Raw genomic sequence first — 20,000 nt, forward strand, 5'->3', positions numbered from 1 at the left:
GAGCTAGTAGAGCTAGCAGAGATAGCAGAGCTAGTAGAGCTAGTAGAGCTAGCAGAGCTAGCAGAGCTAGTAGAGCTAGTCTACCAAGGGAGCAGTGAGAGAAGAGAGGGATGAGAGAAGAGAGGGATGAGAGGGATGAGAGAAGAGAGGGATGAGAGAAGAGCCTACCAAGGGAGCAGTGAGAGAAGAGAGAGAAGAGACTAGTAGAGCTAGCCTACCATGGGAGCAGTGAGAGAAGAGAGGGATGAGAGAAGAGAGGGATGAGAGGGATGAGAGAAGAGAGGGATGAGAGAAGAGCCTACCAAGGGAGCAGTGAGAGAAGAGAGAGAAGAGACTAGTAGAGCTAGCCTACCATGGGAGCAGTGAGAGAAGAGAGGGATGAGAGAAGAGAGGGATGAGAGGGATGAGAGAGAAGAGAGGGATGAGAGAAGAGAGAGAAGAGAGGGATGAGAGAGAAGAGAGGGATGAGAGAGAAGAGAGGGATGAGTGAGAAGAAAGTAAAGAGAGGGAAGAGAGAGGAGAGAAGAGAGGGATGAAAGAAGAGAGAGAAGAGAGGGATGAGAGAGAAGAAAGAAGAGAGGGAAGAGAGAAGAGAGGGATGAGAGAGGAGAGGGATGAGAGAGGAGAGAGAAGAGAGGGATGAGAGGAGAGAGAGGAGAGGGAAGAGATAGAAGAGAGGGATGAGAGAAGAGAGAGAAGAGAGGGATGAGAGAACAGAGAGAAGAGAGGGAAGAGAAAAGAGAGGGATGAGAGAGGAGATAGAAGAGAGGGATGAGAGAAGAGATAGAAGAGAGAAGAGAGGGATGAGAGAAGAGAGAGGAGAGAGGGATGAGAGAGGAGAGAGATGAGAGAAGAGAGAGGAGAGAGGGATGAGAGAGGAGATAGAAGAGAGGGCCTCTGTGCTGGTTAACAAGATGGCTGAGCGGAGCAGAGCTGTTATCTACTCTGAAAGCGTCGAGACGAGACACCATCATGGAGAGAGACAGACTGTAGGAGAAGACACACCTTCACTCAGTGGTGAGTGAGCAACTGAAGGGCCTTTTCCTGCAAGTGTGTGTGTGTGTGTGTGTTACGAGAGGTTTTCAACAAAAGGCTAGTTTCGGTAAAGCAAAGTGTGTGTGTGTGTGTGTGTAAAGCCAGACTCACCAGTGTCGGTGTTTTTGGTGCAGATCTCGGCCAGGCGGTCACCGGGACTCTTGTCGGGCGTACTGAGCACGTGCGGGCGCAGCAGCGACTTGAGGGTGGAGCTTATAGCGATGAGGAGGAGCTTAGCGTGGAAGTCACAGGCACGCGCCGCCGTCGCCGACGACAACTTACACAGCGACGCCTTCACCGCCACGATCCGCGTGGACAGAACCTGACAGAACATGCAGAACAGTACAGTAGTCTTTAACAGAACCTGACAGAACATGCAGAACAGTACAGTAGTCTTTAACAGAACCTGACAGAACAGGCAGAACTTTAACAGAACCTGACAGAACAGGCAGAACTTTAACAGAACCTGACAGAACAGGCAGAACGGTACAGTAGTCTTTAACAGGAACCCAATGCAAACTCACTTACACCTCTATGATCTACCCAAACCGTGTTCTAAAAGGTTCCGCGGGTACCTGCTGCAGGGCCTGGTTCTGCCTCATGTACTCCTCGTGCAGACGCTCCACCAGGTTGTGCACCATCCCTGGCTGCACATGGAGCAGCACGTCCCACCAGTCGTAGCCAGTGACCATGCAGTACTCCAGCAGGAACAGCAGGTGTCGCAGCAGCGTGTTCATGTCCAGCATCTGACCCATGGAGGGCGACACGCGGATCATGTGCAGCTGATGGACACAGCCAGAGGAGAGAGAAAGATGGAGAGCAGGGAGAAAAGAGAGAGAAAGATGGAGAGAACAGGGAGAGAAGAGAGGGAAAGATGGAAAGAGCAGGAAAAGAAGAGAGAAAGATGGAGAGAACAGGGAGAGAAGAGAGGGAAAGATGGAAAGAGCAGGAAAAGAAGAGAGAAAGATGGAGAACAGAAAAAAGGACATTATTATTGTCATTACTGTAAGTACATCCCTCTGATAAAGCTGGGATGGGACTGCATCAAAATGCCTTTTCACAATAACAACTAAACCCATCATGATTTCAGTATTATGAAGAAGAATAACACAATACAGTGACATAACTCCACCTTAACACAATACAGTGAGATAACTCCACCTTAACACAATACAGTGACATAACTCCACCTTAACACTCCACCTTAACACAATACAGTGAGATAACTCCACCTTAACACAATACAGTGACATAACTCCACCTTAACACTCCACCTTAACACAATACAGTGAGATAACTCCAACCTAATACCCCATCCTTAACACAATACAGTGACATAACTCCACCTTAACACAATACAGTGAGATAACTCCACCCTAATACTCAACCTTAACACAATACAGTGAGATAACTCCACCTTAATACTCCACCCTAACACAATACAGTGAAATAACTCCATCCTAATACTCAACCTTAACACAATAGAGTGAGATAACTCCACCCTAATACTCAACCTTAACACAATAGAGTGAGATAACTCCACCCTGCAATGGTGCACTCACCTTCCCGTGGTTGTCCACTCCGACCAGGGCCAGGGAGGTCCAGGAGAACTGCAGGGCCTTGAAGTGGATGGTGGGGCCTCCGGCACGCTGCCTCTTGATAGCGGGTTCCTCGCCCACACGCTGGGAGGAACCGGAGGAAGAACCGTAGTACACGCCCATGGTGTGGAGAGAGAGCCGGTGCAGAACCTGAATACTGCCGTCGTGGAATGCCAGAGCCAGGCCTAAAGTGTGCGTGCACACACACAAACACACACGCGCGCGCGCACGCACGCACACACACACACGCGCGCACACACACACACAAACACACACACGCGAGCACACGCACACGCACACACCCAAACACACGCGCGCGCGCACAAACACACACACGCGCGCACGCACGCACACGCGCACACACACACACACACACACGCAACAAACAAGAGATTAGCATCAGTTAGCAGTCCCCATTCTCCCTCTCTCTCTCTCCAGTGTTTCCCATACATTGACTAATCTGTGGCGGGGCACCACAAAATCAAAATTGGCCGCCACAGATTAATATTCTATGTTTAATTTAATTCCTTGCATTGCCATTGAGCTGCGCTTTTTACGCACGCAGCCTTTCCTTGCCCCGTCCCTCCTCTGCATGAGCATTTAACAAAATATTCACGATCTGAAGGATTGTTGTTGCCACATAGAAGCATTGCATAGAAGACGTCTGGCTAAATTGCTATTAAATCCGCTTAGCATCGTGACCATGCTGCGCAAATTTGTTCAAAACTGCTGCATCGAAGTTAACTCTGCTAAGGTCTTATCACAACATAGTAGGCTACATTGAAGAGACTAAACTAAGTTATGCAATCAAGCAGTATCTCAAAGCTAACGTTAGAATACTGTTTGGATGTCGAATTTAGCATGCTTAGCCTACTTACAGCTGCTTGTCAATTTCGTTGAAGGGCTCATTTTATTGACGCTGACACTGAATGCAAAATCCCGATGTAAATGGAAAAGTGTTTTCCAAAATTCAAAAGTGCTTGTCCCAAGGAAAAGTACGAACCTTTATTTTAACTATGTAGAAAACGTTATGAATTGCATCCACACATCAGCAGCCTTTTAACTGTGTTAATCACGAATGTCTTAAAGTGACAGGCACTCAATTAGACCTATACATAATACCCCCCCGTTGTCCAAGTCAGCTACCGCCACAAATTGAATCCAATTCTGTGGGAAACACTGCTCTCTCTCTCTCCCTCTCCCTCTCCCTCTCTCCCTCTCTCTCTCTCTCTCTCCTCACCCAGGCCAGGGCAGAACTTGGTGTCGGACGCCACTTTGAGGTCGGTGTTGGAGATGGAGATGGGCAGCTTGGGAAGAGCGACGGCGGACACGCGGTCAAGGTCGTTGGTGGCGGAGAGGATTCGCCACTTCAGGATCATGGGCTGCTTCTCGCCCACTGAGGGAAGAGAGAGAGGACGACGCTATTTACAAACACAAACACTCAACACAACGAAGTCTGTTTACAAACACAAACACTCAACACCACGAAGTCTGTTTACAAACACAAACACTCAACACAAGGAAGTCTGTTTACAAACACAAACACTCAACACAAGGAAGTCAACTGCTCTGGCTTTGCTGGGCTGTGTCTGTTTTACAGCCTGTGTGTGTGTGTGTGTGTGTGTGTGTACATTTATGTGTATATTGGCTGTGTGTGTGTGCATTTATGTGTATATTGGCTGTGTGTGTGTGTGTGTGTGTGTGTGTGTTTGCATTTATGTGTATATTGGCTGTGTGTGTGTGTGTGTGTGTGTGTGCATTTATGTGTATATTGGCTGTGTGTGTGTGTGTGTATGTGTGTGCATTTATGTATATATTGGCTGTGTGTGTGTGTGTGTGTGTGTGTGTGTGCATTTATGTGTATATTGGCTGTGTGTGTGTGTGTGTGTGTGTGCATTTATGTGTATATTGGCTGTGTGTGTGTGTGTGTGCATTTATGTGTATATTGGCTGTGTGTGTGTGTGTGTGTGTGTGTGTGTGTGTGTGTGTGCATTTATGTGTATATTGGCTGTGTGTGTGTGCATTTATGTGTATATTGGCTGTGTGTGTGTGTGTGTGTGTGTGTTTGCATCTATGTGTATATTGGCTGTGTGTGTGTGCATTTATGTGTATATTGGCTGTGTGTGTGTGTGTGTGTGTGTGTGTTTGCATTTATGTGTATATTGGCTGTGTGTGTGTGTGCATTTATGTGTATATTGGATGTGTGTGTGTGTGTGTGTGTGTTTGCATTTATGTGTATATTGGCTGTGTGTGTGTGCATTTATGTGTATATTGGCTGTGTGTGTGTGTGTGTGTGTGTGCATTTATGTGTATATTGGCTGTGTGTGTGTGTGTGTGCATTTATGTGTATATTGGCTGTGTGTGTGTGTGTGTGCATTTATGTGTATATTGGCTGTGTGTGTGTGTGTGTGTGTGTGTGTGTGTGTGTGTGTGTGCATTTATGTGTATATTGTGTATGGTGCTGTGGGAGTGGCCTACCGGCTGGTGAGCGCTGTGGAAGGGGCCAGTGTGGTGCTGTGGGAGTGGTCTGTGTGATGCTGTGGGAGTGGCCAGTGTGTTGCTGTGGGAGTGGCCAGTGTGATGCCGTGGGAGTGGCCAGTGTGATGCTGTGGGAGTGGCCAGTGTGGTGCTGTGGGAGTGGCCTACCGGCTGGTGAGCGCTGGTGGAAAATGTTATTGACAGGAAGTCCTTCCTTCCGCAGTGACCAGCACTCCACTATGCTGCCCATCTGACTAGAGGCACAAAGCAGCACCTACAAACACAAACACAAAAACAACACTTACAATTACACCAACACAGACACCATCATCAACGCATACTTACACGATCATTAACGGATACTTACACTGTTACACTGCAACAACCATCAACACATCTGTAAGACGCTTGTATCTACAACATCAACACATCTGTATCTACAACATCAACACGTCTGTATCTACAACATCAACACATCTGTATACAACATCAATAGATCTGTATCTACAACATCAACACATCTGTAAGACGCTTGTAGACGCCAGTAAGGCAGTAGAGTACACATCTTCTCATTCACTACTTCATTCATTAGAAACATCAGGTCGGTACAGTGACCCCCCATGAGACCCCCCTGAGTCTGGTACAGTGACCCCCCCCCCTGAGTCTGTATGAGACCAGAAGTAGTGGCGTCTGCTCACCTGTTCGGAGTTCTCGCGCGTGAGGAACTTGAGGTGCGTGACGGCCGGGTACTTGTCTCTGCGTGCGGGGTCAGTGGTGCAGCGCATGAAGAGGGAGGGCAGCAGCTCGGTGTCGATGCGACACTTCTCGTTCACCACGCTCACACACACCTTGTAGAACTGCACTGGCGACGAGCTGCTCCCATCCGTCGCCGCGACGACGATGTTGCCTCCGCCCGTGAAAGCGATGTCGGCGAGCGCCACGCGGCCACGCAGGCGGCACAGACTCTCACTGGCGCTTAGCAACGCGCCGTTGGGCTTGAGCAGAGACACGGTCACCAGGCCACTGACCGTTACGGCCAACCAGCCCTCCATCGGCTTCCCCCCGAACAGCGTCAACGACGGCGAGAACTTCACCCGCGAGAACTTCTCCCCAAAGTTAGTGGAGCCCGACTGCAACAGGGAGATAAGCAAGACAAGGGTAGAAAGCCAAATGTGATAACTGGTCATTGAGCTCCGTGCTGTTGTTTCTGAAACAATCTCTTGAAGACGAGCTACAAACCACACTAGACTTGTTTTTGAGAACAAAGACCATGCAGTAACCTATGCAGTTAAAAAGTCTCTCTTTAGAGTTACACTGAGCTCCTCATAGCTGCCCTAGCTCATAGTGATGTTGATATGACTGTCCCATAGTGATGGTGTTGTTCTAAACTGCAGTTAGCTGTGTTGCTCTTAATCATTAGTGATGTTGATATGACTGTCCCATAGTGATGGTGTTGTTCTGAACTGCAGTTAGCTGTGTTGCTCTTAATCATTAGTGATGTTGATATGACTGTCGCATAGTGATGGTGTTGTTCTGAACTGCAGTTAGCTGTGGTGCTCTTAATCATTAGTGATGTTGATATGACTGTCGCATAGTGATGGTGTTGTTATGAACTGCAGTTAGCTGTGGTGCTCTTAATCATTAGTGATGTTGATATGACTGTCGCATAGTGATGGTGTTGTTATGAACTGCAGTTAGCTGTGGTGCTCTTAATCATTAGTGATGTTGATATGACTGTCGCATAGTGATGGTGTTGTTCTGAACTGCAGTTAGCTGTGGTGCTCTTAATCATTAGTGATGTTGATATGACTGTCGCATAGTGATGGTGTTGTTATGAACTGCAGTTAGCTGTGGTGCTCTTAATCATTAGTGATGTTGATATGACTGTCCCATAGTGATGGTGTTGTTATGAACTGCAGTTAGCTGTGTTGCTCTTAATCATTAGTGATGTTGATATGACTGTCGCATAGTGATGGTGTTGTTATGAACTGCAGTTAGCTGTGTTGCTCTTAATCATTAGTGATGTTGATATGACTGTCGCATAGTGATGGTGTTGTTATGAACTGCAGTTAGCTGTGGTGCTCTTAATCATTAGTGATGTTGATATGACTGTCGCATAGTGATGGTGTTGTTATGAACTGCAGTTAGCTGTGGTGCTCTTAATCATTAGTGATGGTGTTGTTATGAACTGCAGTTAGCTGTGTTGCTCTTAATCATTAGTGATGTTGATATGACTGTCGCATAGTGATGGTGTTGTTATGAACTGCAGTTAGCTGTGGTGCTCTTAATCATTAGTGATGTTGATATGACTGTCCCATAGTGATGGTGTTGTTATGAACTGCAGTTAGCTGTGGTGCTCTTAATCATTAGTGATGTTGATATGACTGTCGCATAGTGATGGTGTTGTTCTGAACTGCAGTTAGCTGTGGTGCTCTTAATCATTAGTGATGTTGATATGACTGTCGCATAGTGATGGTGTTGTTATGAACTGCAGTTAGCTGTGGTGCTCTTAATCATTAGTGATGTTGATATGACTGTCCCATAGTGATGGTGTTGTTATGAACTGCAGTTAGCTGTGTTGCTCTTAATCATTAGTGATGTTGATATGACTGTCGCATAGTGATGGTGTTGTTATGAACTGCAGTTAGCTGTGTTGCTCTTAATCATTAGTGATGTTGATATGACTGTCGCATAGTGATGGTGTTGTTATGAACTGCAGTTAGCTGTGGTGCTCTTAATCATTAGTGATGTTGATATGACTGTCCCATAGTATTGGTGTTGTTATGAACTGCAGTTAGCTGTGGTGCTCTTAATCATTAGTGATGGTGTTGTTATGAACTGCAGTTAGCTGTGTTGCTCTTAATCATTAGTGATGGTGTTGTTATGAACTGCAGTTAGCTGTGGTGCTCTTAATCATTAGTGATGTTGATATGACTGTCCCATAGTGATGGTGTTGTTATGAACTGCAGTTAGCTGTGGTGCTCTTAATCATTAGTGATGTTGATATGACTGTCCCATAGTGATGGTGTTGTTATGAACTGCAGTTAGCTGTGGTGCTCTTAATCATTAGTGATGTTGATATGACTGTCCCATAGTGATGGTGTTGTTATGAACTGCAGTTAGCTGTGTTGCTCTTAATCATTAGTGATGGTGTTGTTATGAACTGCAGTTAGCTGTGGTGCTCTTAATCATTAGTGATGTTGATATGACTGTCGCATAGTGATGGTGTTGTTATGAACTGCAGTTAGCTGTGGTGCTCTTAATCATTAGTGATGTTGATATGACTGTCGCATAGTGATGGTGTTGTTATGAACTGCAGTTAGCTGTGGTGCTCTTAATCATTAGTGATGTTGATATGACTGTCGCATAGTGATGGTGTTGTTATGAACTGCAGTTAGCTGTGGTGCTCTTAATCATTAGTGATGTTGATATGACTGTCCCATAGTGATGGTGTTGTTCTGAACTGCAGTTAGCTGTGGTGCTCTTAATCATTAGTGATGTTGATATGACTGTCCCATAGTGATGGTGTTGTTCTGAACTGCAGTTAGCTGTGGTGCTCTTAATCATTAGTGATGTTGATATGACTGTCGCATAGTGATGGTGTTGTTATGAACTGCAGTTAGCTGTGGTGCTCTTAATCATTAGTGATGTTGATATGACTGTCGCATAGTGATGGTGTTGTTATGAACTGCAGTTAGCTGTGTTGCTCTTAATCATTAGTGATGGTGTTGTTATGAACTGCAGTTAGCTGTGGTGCTCTTAATCATTAGTGATGGTGTTGTTCTGAACTGCAGTTAGCTGTGGTGCTCTTAATCATTAGTGATGGTGTTGTTATTAACTGCAGTTAGCTGTGGTGCTCTTAATCATTAGTGATGGTGTTGTTCTGAACTGCAGTTAGCTGTGGTGCTCTTAATCATTAGTGATGGTGTTCACTGACCTTCTCCACATGCAGGGCCAGTTTGACGCCGTTGTGTAGCCAGGACAGGGCCACGATGGGGTCGCCGTCCACCGCACTGCTGTGCGTGCTCTCCCAGCTGTTCACCAGATGCTCCGTCATGGCCCAGCACTTGATCTGACCGTCGCCGTCCGCTGACAACAACCGCGACCCTGCGGAACGCATGACAACACAATTTACATCCAATCATCTAGCAGACCCCTTTATCCAATCACAGAACAGTTAAATAACATCCATTCATCTAGCGAACACCTTTATCCAACCACAGAACCGTTACATAGGTCCATATGGGTATAGCCCATGACCTAGACTAGGTGGACCTTGGTTACTAAGGAACAGGACAACTGAATAAAATCTACGCCAAACTTCTGAAACTTTCTTGTCTGGAGATAAAAGGCTTTTCTATATTCTAGGGACAGCTGGGAATAATCTGACTGGCTTCATGCCATGAAGAATTATCAAAGAAGCCAGAAGCTGTCCTTAGGCCTATACATAATTTAAGCATCATTAGGTTATCTAAAAAATAATGATATCGTGAACCTGAACTAAAGTTCAGCTGAATTGGAATGAAATGTGATTTTTCTGACAGGCTCCATCCATAGTTCATTTTAACTCAGGCGAATGCAGAAACGCACCTGACTGGTCCCATTCCAAGCAGCTGATCACCTCTGTGTGGCCCGAGTTGATCGAGTACACGTCCCATGGATGCTCCGTATCGATAATATGAATCATACGGCTAAGATCTGAAATGTGAAGACAGCATAACGATTAATCCCAACACTATTTTAATCAGCCCGACGTCAGACGAATGTGGCCTTGTAGTCTACGCAACATTAGCTGACGTCGACACATGACATAGGAGGAGCACCATAATAGAATATATTCATAGACAATGGCAACGTAACAGCCAAATCAATAATAAAGTGAATACTGGCTATGAAGATTACCTTTTTCATCCTCTTCATTTTTAAGATCGGTGGTGAACGCGATGAGGTTTCTGCATGACCATGCACACACAAGCGGGATTGAAGGGCAATGGTTGCTCCTGGGTCTCTTCTCCCACTCACAGACATATCCTACTTCCATCTTCTGTTCATGAAAGTTAACTGTAAGTCAACTTGATAGGAGTAAGAGTTTTGATATTGCGATGTAACACTAGCTAACTCTTCATTTGTTTCCCCCTTCTTCGCCCGGGCTTCTTTGCTTTCCTATGAGTTATGTTTCGATGTTGCCTGGCATTGTGCTTACTAGTGCCACCTACAGACGTGGAGTAAAAGAACAACAACCGTTATGTGGTCATCCACCTGTAGATGACGCTATCATTTTTTCTCCTCTTGTAGTCACCTTTACTTCGGCAGGATGTTGTCTTGCTTGCTCCTCACTACTTAGCTTGAGAAAATGGTTGTGTAAACAGGTCCGGGAACTCCATATACGTATAATTTGTACATTTGTGCATCACAGTCAGTAAAATATTAGACATAATTCGTGACCGACGGATTGACTCACCGTAAAGTGTAACCGACTGAAGCTACAAGGAAAGAAGTTTGCGATTGGAACAAATTTGCAACTTGCACATACGGGTTCTGTAGAGTTAGCTATTCTAGCTAGCATATGTCGGATGGGAACGTCAGATATGGCATAACGAAGCGAGCTTTAGCTAGACTCTAGGTATCTATTTGTTATACAATTTCCAGCGAGTCAGGGGCCGACATTTATTGATACTAAGCGAGGGCTTTCCCCTGAGTTCGCTTACGTATGCAGTGTGAATGGATTTAGTTATCCGTGAAGCTCAAATTAAACGTCGTGAAAGAAAGGCAAGCTGATGTCACATTGAAGTGCGCATTATTGCACACGTACCCGTTAGCAAGGCTAGCCTGCTCTGATGCTGTTGATCGGCCAGTGAGTATTGGAAAATATTGTTCCCAGAAATCTTGCTTGCGACATTTCACGGGAACTACCTTTCAACAACAGAGGAGAATTTGTCCTACAGAATGCTAGGACTCCCATTTGTCACCGGCTTAACTTGTTGACGAATCAAACATCGATTTGCAAAGAGAACAGGGAGTGTGTAGGTTAAGTTGGCTAGACATGTAAACAGCCCATGCTAACAGCAAATTCAATATACTAGTGTTCTTTCCCACTGAACTAACAACGATTGAATGAATCAAGGTGGAGGAGCCATTTCAAAGTTACTATGCTAATGGCAGTCATCATAAGGAAATGGTCAGAGTGCGTGAGACAACGTTAGAACTTGAGTTTAAAATCACTAAAGGTCGTGAGGAAGAGGTGTATTTCAACCGTTAACCGTTGAACCAGTGACAGTCCAGCCACAATCACTGGCAACATTAATGCAATTTTAACACACCTATTCGCTAGCTTTATAGCTAGCTCGTTTGGTGGGAGCACCCGTAGCCGCGAGTTCTTGGAACCTAACCCGATTAAAGCAGACTTTCCACGAAAGCATTCTGCGAGAGCACAATGTCTGAGAATCAGGCTAATGTCAACAACAACAACATTCCCCTAAACAACAATGGCGGGGCGAATAGGATCAGAAATCCTAATATAAACCAAAACCCACTGATCAACGTGCGAGACCGGCTCTTTCACGCCCTATTCTTTAAGATGGCAGTGACCTATGCACGACTGTTCCCACCATCATTTCGTCGGATCTTCGAGTTCTTCGTCCTGTTAAAGGTAAGGCATTTTCTAACTCAGTGTTCAAATGATGTATTTAGCGTGCTGGTTCATGAGCACAACAGAGAGTGTTTTTATTTTATTTTTCACGTAGGGAAAGTATTCGACTATTCACTCTGTAGAAGCCCAGTTATTTCTGGAAATGCAGGAAGTAGGAAATGGCTTTGTTTTGAAGTTGGGCCAAACTATGGCGGTTATGCTAAAAGTTGACAGCATAATTGTTAAAATGCTTTTTGGTGGGTGCAGTTTGCGTGTTCATGAACAGCTTACTCTGTTTTGGTAAGCGCTCAATTAGCTGCTAGTGTACTGCGCATGCTTGGTGTCGCTCATGTCCTCTGTAGACACAAATCTTAAACGGATTTTTCTGTGGCGCCTTGGAAGAGGTATACTGCCAAGTGGCTTGAAGTTAAGATGGCATAACTGTATGCTCAGTCGCAATTCAAATCGAACTACTGCAACACTAAAGCGCGTCATGTTGGGTTGACGGCCACAAATCCTTCCTAGAGGTCTCAGCGAGAGGCTTTCCCAATCTAGGCTTTACCCCTATACTATTCAGGGCGAGTTCACCGACCGAATTTCAACTTACTCTGTCCTCCTCCAACACGCGCCCTACTCCGAAAGCCGCAAAGGAAGCAACGTGGGTGTTTTCCTAACTATACTTTAGCCTACAGTCTGTGTGTTGAAACGCGGTTGTGTAATTAAGTCATTCATCACGTGGGTAAGTCCCAGTGTTGCACACAGGTGCATAGCAGCCACTGCTCAACTGCTCAGTCATGTGCAGAGCCACTGCTCAACTGCTTCGTCATGTGCAGAGCCCGATGCAGACAGAGCAGGTGCTCCCTGTGGATCTGTGAGGAAGCCTCCTCTAGGAAGTGTGGCATCTGCCAGGAAGTCTTGTTTATCGTGGGAGAGCGCGTGTGGCTTCTGTCTTGCACTGGTCAGTGTCTTTCTCGCCACTCCTTTCTACTGATGCGAGTGTGCAAAGGGTGTTTTTGTCCTGCACAAAGACAGAGGAAGGTACATGTTTGCACCATAGCACTGGATCACCTGTCACCACACCCAGTGCTCAGAGCATTAGCAATGCCACCTCACCGGATGGCACAGAGCATTATTAGCTATGCCACATTGCTTGAGGGCAAGTGTCATGAGGAATGTGAAATCAAAGACAAGCTTGCATCGCCATGGCAACATGCAGTGTGCACTGCGCGGCAGCAGCGGCACCTCATCGCCATGGCAACATGCAGTGTGCACTGCGCGGCAGCAGCGGAACCTCATCGCCATGGCAACATGCAGTGTGCACTGGGCGGCAGCAGCGACACCTCATCAGCAGCAGGCCAGTGTGACCTCAGAGCACACCTGCCTCAAACACCTACAGGCCAGTGTGACCTCAGAGCGCACCTGCCTCTCAAACACCTACAGGCCAGTGTGACCTCAGAGCGCACCTGCCTCTCAAACACCTACAGGCCAGTGAGGACTTGTGGTCAGATGGGATGGCACCTGTCCAGGATGGACATAATCACCTTCATCATCATCGTCATCATTATCTCCTGTGCTCATGAACACTACTAGCTAAAACGATGCCCCTGAACAACCCATGCAGTGTGTGTGTGTCATCATCTGAACAACCCATGCAGTGTGTGTGTGTGTGTGTCATTATCTGAACAACCCATGCAGTGTGTGTGTGTGTGTCATTATCTGAACAACCCATGCAGTGTGTGTGTGTGTGTGTGTGTCATCATCTGAACAACCCATGCAGTGTGTGTGTGTGTGTGTGTCATCATCTGAACAACCCATGCAGTGTGTGTGTGTGTGTGTCATCATCTGAACAACCCATGCAGTGTGTGTGTGTGTCATCTGTGCACATTACGAGCAGCCACTGATTAATCTGTCTCCTCTTAATGCCCTTCTGCCCAGACGTGCCCCTCTGCCCACCCCTCTTAATGCCCTTCTGCCCAGACGTGCCCCTCTGCCCACCCCTCTTAATGCCCTTCTGCCCAGACGTGCCCCTCAGCTGCACCATTGTTGTTGTTTATAGTCTTTGTTTACACATGTCGCTTATTGTCACCTTCTGTTGTGATTAATATTGCACTGATGTGCATAAATGAGCGTCCTCTTCCTCCTCCTCTTCCTCCTCCTCAGGCCCTGTTTGTGCTCTTCATCCTGGCGTACATCCACATCGCGTTCTCGCGCTCGCCCATCAACTGCCTGGAGCACGTGCGGGAGAAGTGGCCTCGCGACGGCATCCTGCGCGTGGAGATCCAGCGCAACTCTAGCCGCGCGCCCATCTTCCTGCAGTTCTACGAGACCGAGGGCTTCCAGGGCCTCGTCAAGGAGCCCGAGGGCGACGAGCCCGGCGGGACGCTGCAGGACCAGGGGGACGCGGCCGGACTCGGCGCCGTACAGCACCTCTCGCCCGAGGAGGACGACGAGGACGAGATGACCATGGACATGTTTGACAACAGCTCTGTGCAGGTGAGGAAGCTGGTGGAGAGATGGAGAGATGGGGGAGAGAGGGAGAGAGAGAGGGGGAGAGATGGAGAGAGAGGGGGAGAGATGGAGAGAGAGGGGGAGAGATGGAGAGAGAGGGGGAGAGAGGGGGAGAGATGGAGAGAGATGGAGAGAGAGATGGAGAGAGAGGGGGAGAGAGAGGGGGAGAGAGAGGGGGGAGAGATGGAGAGAGGGGGGAGAGATGGAGAGAGGGGGGAGAGATGGAGAGAGGGGGGAGAGATGGAGAGATGGAGAGAGGGGGGAGAGATGGAGGGAGAGAGAGGGAGAGATGGAGAGAGAGGGGGAGAGAGGGAGAGATGGGGAGAGGGGGAGAGATGGAGAGAGAGGGGGAGATGGAGGGAGGGAGAGAGAGAGAGAGGGGGACAAATGGAGAGATGGGGAGAGATGGAGAGAGAGAGGGGGAGAGAGAGGGAGAGATGGAGAGAGAGGGGGACAAATGTAGAGATGGGGAGAGATGGAGAGAGAGAGGGAGAGATGGAGAGAGAGGGGGACAAATGGAGAGATGAGAGAGGGATGGAGAGAGGGAGAGATGGAGAGAGAGGGTGGGGGAGATGGAGAGAGAGATGGAGAGAGAGAGAGGGGGAGAAAGGGAGAGAGATGGAGAGGGGGAGAGATGGAGAGAGAGAGAGATGGAGAGAGGCGTGGAGAGATGGAGAGAGAGGGGGAGAGAGGGGGAGATGGAGAGAGGGGGAGATGGAGAGAGGGGGAGAGAGAGAGGGGGAGAGATGGAGAGAAGGGGGAGAGAGGGAGAAAATAATGTGGATTTTGGATAATCACGCCTGCCAAACTCTTGATAATATAGAGGTCTGAAATAGGGATCGACCGATATGGATTTTTTAGTACCGATACCGATTTGTTTTTCCATCAGCCTTAGCCGATGACCGATACAGGCTGCCGATTTTCTTGAGCCGATATTTGGAGCTGATACTGCTTTTATTTTGCTCCCTCAATTTACATCATACAAATGACACATAATTACACAAATGATAACAAATGTTATAAGTCTCAATTTAAAAAAGGAACATTTATTGAACTTATGGATGGGTGCACTGGATATGGTTAACTGTGCAAAATGCTTTCATCAACATCTTACAACACAGCCTTGATGATGCATTGCTTGCTGACATATTATAAGACATAATTCAAGTCATCACAAAATGTCCTTTGTCAACACATTTAAATAATTTAAGAAAACAATAAGCCTGAAAAGTAGCTATTGAAATAAAGTGCTTGATTTGTAATTTAAGACTGCATGGTTTCAATTTTTCTATGTCTATATTTTTCTAAAAAAAGCTGCCAGATTTGTCAACCACAGAACATAAATCGGCAGAGGAAAATAACGTGGTATCAAATGTTTCTGTTCTAAACGGCATCAACGTCAAAAGGTATAAAAACATATCTCTCAGTTTTAAAATCTCTCCTTCAGGTAGCGCAGCACTCTCATATCGCTGTGATGCGTGTGTCCCACTGAGTGAGACAGACCAGACGCACACACAAACGTCTGTTTGGTAGCTGACGAACCACCATTGAACTGGATTGACAATGATAACGTTAGCAAACGGCTCTAAACAAGTAAGGCATACACGGTATGTCTGGTACATGATAAACGTTAACACGAATTAATATTCAACTACATATAACATGTCTCTCATTATTAAAGCTCTGATATCACTGCGATGGCAACTCCGCCCGCTCGAAGGGAGAGGGGGGGGGAGACGCACACACCACACGTGTCCAAAACTCAGTGGCGGTCGGTGGTCGCTGAATAAAACTCCCACAAATATCTCGGAACAACGTCGGCATTACTTAATCATATGATTGACCAGTGTTCGTAACGGCTACCGCTAACGCATGCATACGGATAGCCTACAACTTAGCTATTTGCAGCTCCCTAAATACAATGGCAAGCATGTTTTATATAACAGGCATTCAGGGAGGGAGACACACACACACACACACACACACACACCACACGCGTCCAACACTCAGCCAGGTGGTCGCTGAATAAAACTCTCACAAATACCACAGAACAACGTTGGCATTAGGCTACTTAATCATATGACCAGTGTTTGTAACAGCTACCGCATGAATATGGATAGCCTACAACTTACTGTAGCTATTTGCAGCTCCCTAAATACAATGGCAAGCAGTTTTAGGCTATAAACGATCATTAAGCATTAAAAAAATTAGCCTACCTATCTATCATTCGTGTTTTCCATTTGGACACACAAACTTGCTTCCACCTTAAGTGTATGGCAATATTTCAGCTAAGTCAAACAGTTAAAAGATGCTTTGAAAGTTTAAAGTTTACTGTTGTCTTGAAGAGCAGGCTTTCCGCACTCTGCTCGTGGGGGAGGGGCAGTCTGCACGTGAATTGCAGCGTCTCCAGCAACACAGAGCTGCCTGTGGACGCCTGTATGTAAATAATGCGGGTAAAAAACTATCAGCGAAAGCAGCGGCTTATCGGCCGATGCCGATACACGTAAAAAACGCAAATGTCGGCCCGATATATCGGCCGGCCGATATATCGGTCGATCCCTAGTCTGAAATGCACGTTTTGCCATCTGACATGTGACCATTGTGCACTAACTCTTCAACCTCTCTTCTCTCCCTCTCTTCTCTCCCTCTCTTCTCTCCCTCTCTTCTCTCCCTCTCTTCTCTCCCTCTCTTCTCCCTCTCTTCTCTCCCTCTCTTCTCTCCCTCTCTTCTCTCCCTCTTCTCTCCATCTTCTCTCCCTCTCTTCTCTCCCTCTCTTCTCCCTCTCTTCTCCCTCTTCTTTTCCTCTCTTCTCCCTCTCTTCTCCCTCTCTTCTCTCCCTCTCTTCTCTCCCTCTCTTCTCTCCCTCTCTTCTCTCCCTCTTCTCTCCATCTTCTCTCCCTCTCTTCTCTCCCTCTCTTCTCCCTCTCTTCTCCCTCTTCTTTTCCTCTCTTCTCCCTCTTCTCTCCCTCTCTTCTCTCCCTCTCTTCTCTCCCTCTCTTCTCTCCCTCTTCTCTCCATCTTCTCTCCCTCTCTTCTCTCCCTCTCTTCTCTCCCTCTCTTCTCCCTCTCTTCTCCCTCTCTTCTCCCTCTCTTCTCCCTCTTCTTTTCCTCTCTTCTCTCCCTCTCTTCTCTCCCTCTTTTCTCCCCATCTGTCGCTTCCTCTCTTCTACACCCCTCCTCCCTTTTCTCTTCTGTTCTCGTCTTTCCTGCCATTTTTTCTTCCCCTCTCATTCTTTCCTCCTGTCTTTCCCCAACTCTTTCTTTCCTTTCCCCCCTCTCTGCATCCCCTCATCCTCTCTTCCTCTCCTGCTGTAGTTTGAACTGGACATGGAGCCTCGTCTGAAGCCGTCGCTGCAGGCCGGGGGGTCCTCTCTGGGCCTGAACGACTCGGTGGAGCTGTCCTTCAGTCAGGCGGCCACTAAAGGTATGCAGCCCCTGCAGGACTCTGTCTCCGAGCTAGAGATGCTAACACGCGCAGGTAAAGCTACAATCAGCACAACCAGCCATCACCACCTCCTCTTCCACCTCCTCCTCCTTACGACTCCTCCTCCACCTCCTCCTCCTCCTTATGACTCCACTGCCTCAGTAGCACACTCAGCCAGCACTCCTCCTCCTTATGACTCCTCCTGCTCCTCCTCACCACCTCCTCCTCCTCCTCCTTATGACTCCTCCTCCACCTCCTCCTCCTCCTCCTCCTCCTTATGACTCTTCCTCCTCCTCCTCCTCCTCCTCCTTATGACTCTTCCTCCTGCTCCTCCTCCACCTCTCCTCCTCCTTATGACTCCACCTCCTCCTCCTCCTTATGACTCTTCCTCCTGCTCCTCCTCCTTATGACTCTTCCTCCTGCTCCTCCTCCACCTCTCCTCCTCCTTATGACTCCTCCTGCTCCTCCTTATGACTCCTCCTCCACCTCCTCCTCCTCCTTTTGACTCCTCCTCCTCCTTATGACTCCTCCTCCTCGTCCTCCTCCTTATGACTCCTCCTGCTCCTCCTCCTCCTTATGACTCCTCCTTCTCCTCCTCCACCTCCTCCTCCTTATAGGGAGGGAAACTGAAAACCAAGCAAGTGGTTGCGTTCCTATCGAAGAGCATCTCCAATGTTAAGTCCCATATACCTATTTTTTTTTAAATATTGTGAAGCCAAATCAGCGAAGTTATCAACCAAAAATATTTTTCAGTGTCTATACAGTAATAATCTTATAACTGTGAAAATGTCAGGCCCTATTTTGCCTTATTTAAAAAAATCGAAATTGCTCCTTTTGTTTCATAAACGGACTACAAAAGAAGTCACATGACTTTACCCTTCGACGTTACTCACGGTAGCATTGTTTGTTTATTAGCCTGGTTAGCATTGACACTTACTGGCAGCTCTTCATCTGAGTAGAAGCACAACACCAGTTATCCAGACATAAAGGTAAACACCACGCGGTTTACATCTCGTTCCGTTATTACAAAAATATGTTAAGACAGTTAAGCAAATTGCCGTATTGATCAGTTAGAGATTAAGCGCCCAAACCTGTGACGTCACATGCAGCTGTAGTTCGTTATCACCATGTTACGACAAAAATTCAAAACAATTCAACTGATCCTAAAAATAAGGTATGACCACTAGAAGCAATAGAGGTGACCTCAGTGCCTAGCATATAGAAGCCATTAAATTAAGATCCCAATGTGCACCGAGATATATTTTTTCTAAAAAAAAATCCCATCCACTCTGCTAAACTCTAGGAACGCAACCACTAGGTCGAGATGAGATTACTTTTCCTCCCTATGACTCCTCCTCCACCTCCTCCTCCTTATGACTCCTCCTCCACCTCCTCCTCCTTATGACTCCTCTTCCACCTCCTGCTCCTTATGACTCCACTGCCTCAGTAGCAGACTCAGCCAGAACTCCTCCTCCTTATGACTCCTCCTGCTCCACCTCCTCCTCCTTATGACTCCTCCTGCTCCTCCTCCACCTCCTCCTCCTTATGCTTCCTCTTCCACCTCCTCCCTCATCTGACTCCCTCCACTGCCTCAGTAGCACACTCAGTCAGCACTCCTCCTCCTCCTCCTCCTGTTCCTCCCCACCTCCCCTCTGCTCCTCCTCCACCTCCCCCATTCTCATACAGGTACATGCAGCAGTGCAGAGGGGTACCTAAACTGGCTACATTTGGGCCTGTTAATTACTACTCTACCTGTATTTGGGCCTGTTAATTACTACTCTACCTGTATTTGGGCCTGTTAATTACTACTCTACCTGTATTTGGGGCTGTTAATTACTACTCTACCTGTATTTGGGGCTGTTAATTACTACTCTACCTGTATTTGTTTGCTATGTAAATGCGATTTATATTCAGTTCCATATTTGCACCTCTCAGCACTACTGGCAGTGTGTTCCTCCCCTTCCTCTACCTTTCCTCTCCTCTCTCCTTCCCTCCTCCTGTCCTTTTCTCTCCTCTCTCCTCCCCTTCCTCTACCTTTCCTCTCCTCTCTCCTTCCCTCCTCCTGTCCTTTCCTCTCCTCTCTCCTTCCCTCCTCCTGTCCTTTCCTCTCCTCTCTCCTTCCCTCCTCCTGTCCTTTCCTCTCCTCTCTCCTCCCCTTCCTCTACCTTTCCTCTCCTCTCTCCTTCCCTCCTCCTGTCCTTTTCTCTCCCTCTCCTCCTCATCTCTTCCTCTCTTCCCCGTCTCTCTTCAACTCCCCCTCTTCTCTCCCTCCCCCCTCTCCTTTCATCTCCTTTCCCCTTCTCTTCCTTCACCCTCCCCATCCATCCCC

At 47.2% G+C, this 20,000-nt stretch overlaps 2 protein-coding genes across 4 annotated transcripts in view; one reads left to right on the forward strand and one right to left on the reverse strand.

Annotated features, from left to right (window-relative positions):
• The window catches only part of med16 (mediator complex subunit 16), a 16,775-nt gene extending 6,469 nt beyond the window's left edge, over positions 1 to 10,306 (reverse strand). For both annotated transcript variants that reach the window (XM_076279182.1, XM_076279183.1), the window contains exons 1-9: positions 10,014 to 10,306; positions 9,702 to 9,809; positions 9,049 to 9,218; positions 5,810 to 6,241; positions 5,280 to 5,385; positions 3,874 to 4,029; positions 2,598 to 2,818; positions 1,611 to 1,817; positions 1,147 to 1,357 (exon numbers count right to left, since the gene is read on the reverse strand). In XM_076279182.1, coding sequence (XP_076135297.1) covers positions 1,147 to 1,357; positions 1,611 to 1,817; positions 2,598 to 2,818; positions 3,874 to 4,029; positions 5,280 to 5,385; positions 5,810 to 6,241; positions 9,049 to 9,218; positions 9,702 to 9,809; positions 10,014 to 10,152 — 1,750 coding nt within the window. In that variant the 5' untranslated portion in view covers positions 10,153 to 10,306. The remainder of the gene's footprint in view (positions 1 to 1,146; positions 1,358 to 1,610; positions 1,818 to 2,597; positions 2,819 to 3,873; positions 4,030 to 5,279; positions 5,386 to 5,809; positions 6,242 to 9,048; positions 9,219 to 9,701; positions 9,810 to 10,013) is intronic.
• Positions 10,307 to 10,458: 152 nt separating this feature from the next.
• tmem259 (transmembrane protein 259) overlaps positions 10,459 to 20,000 on the forward strand; it is a 34,014-nt gene continuing 24,472 nt past the window's right edge. The window contains exons 1-3 of one of the 2 annotated variants that reach the window (XM_076279184.1): positions 10,459 to 11,760; positions 13,900 to 14,232; positions 17,563 to 17,725. In XM_076279184.1, coding sequence (XP_076135299.1) covers positions 11,545 to 11,760; positions 13,900 to 14,232; positions 17,563 to 17,725 — 712 coding nt within the window. In that variant the 5' untranslated portion in view covers positions 10,459 to 11,544. The remainder of the gene's footprint in view (positions 11,761 to 13,899; positions 14,233 to 17,562; positions 17,726 to 20,000) is intronic. The other variant, XM_076279185.1, reaches the window with a different exon arrangement.

The sequence above is a fragment of the Alosa pseudoharengus genome, unplaced genomic scaffold, assembly GCF_046254945.1.
Source record: "Alosa pseudoharengus isolate Yale_2024_CS ecotype anadromous, Long Island Sound unplaced genomic scaffold, YU_APseudo_1.1 YU_APseudo_1.1_scf_11, whole genome shotgun sequence".
Taxonomy (NCBI): domain Eukaryota; kingdom Metazoa; phylum Chordata; class Actinopteri; order Clupeiformes; family Clupeidae; genus Alosa; species Alosa pseudoharengus.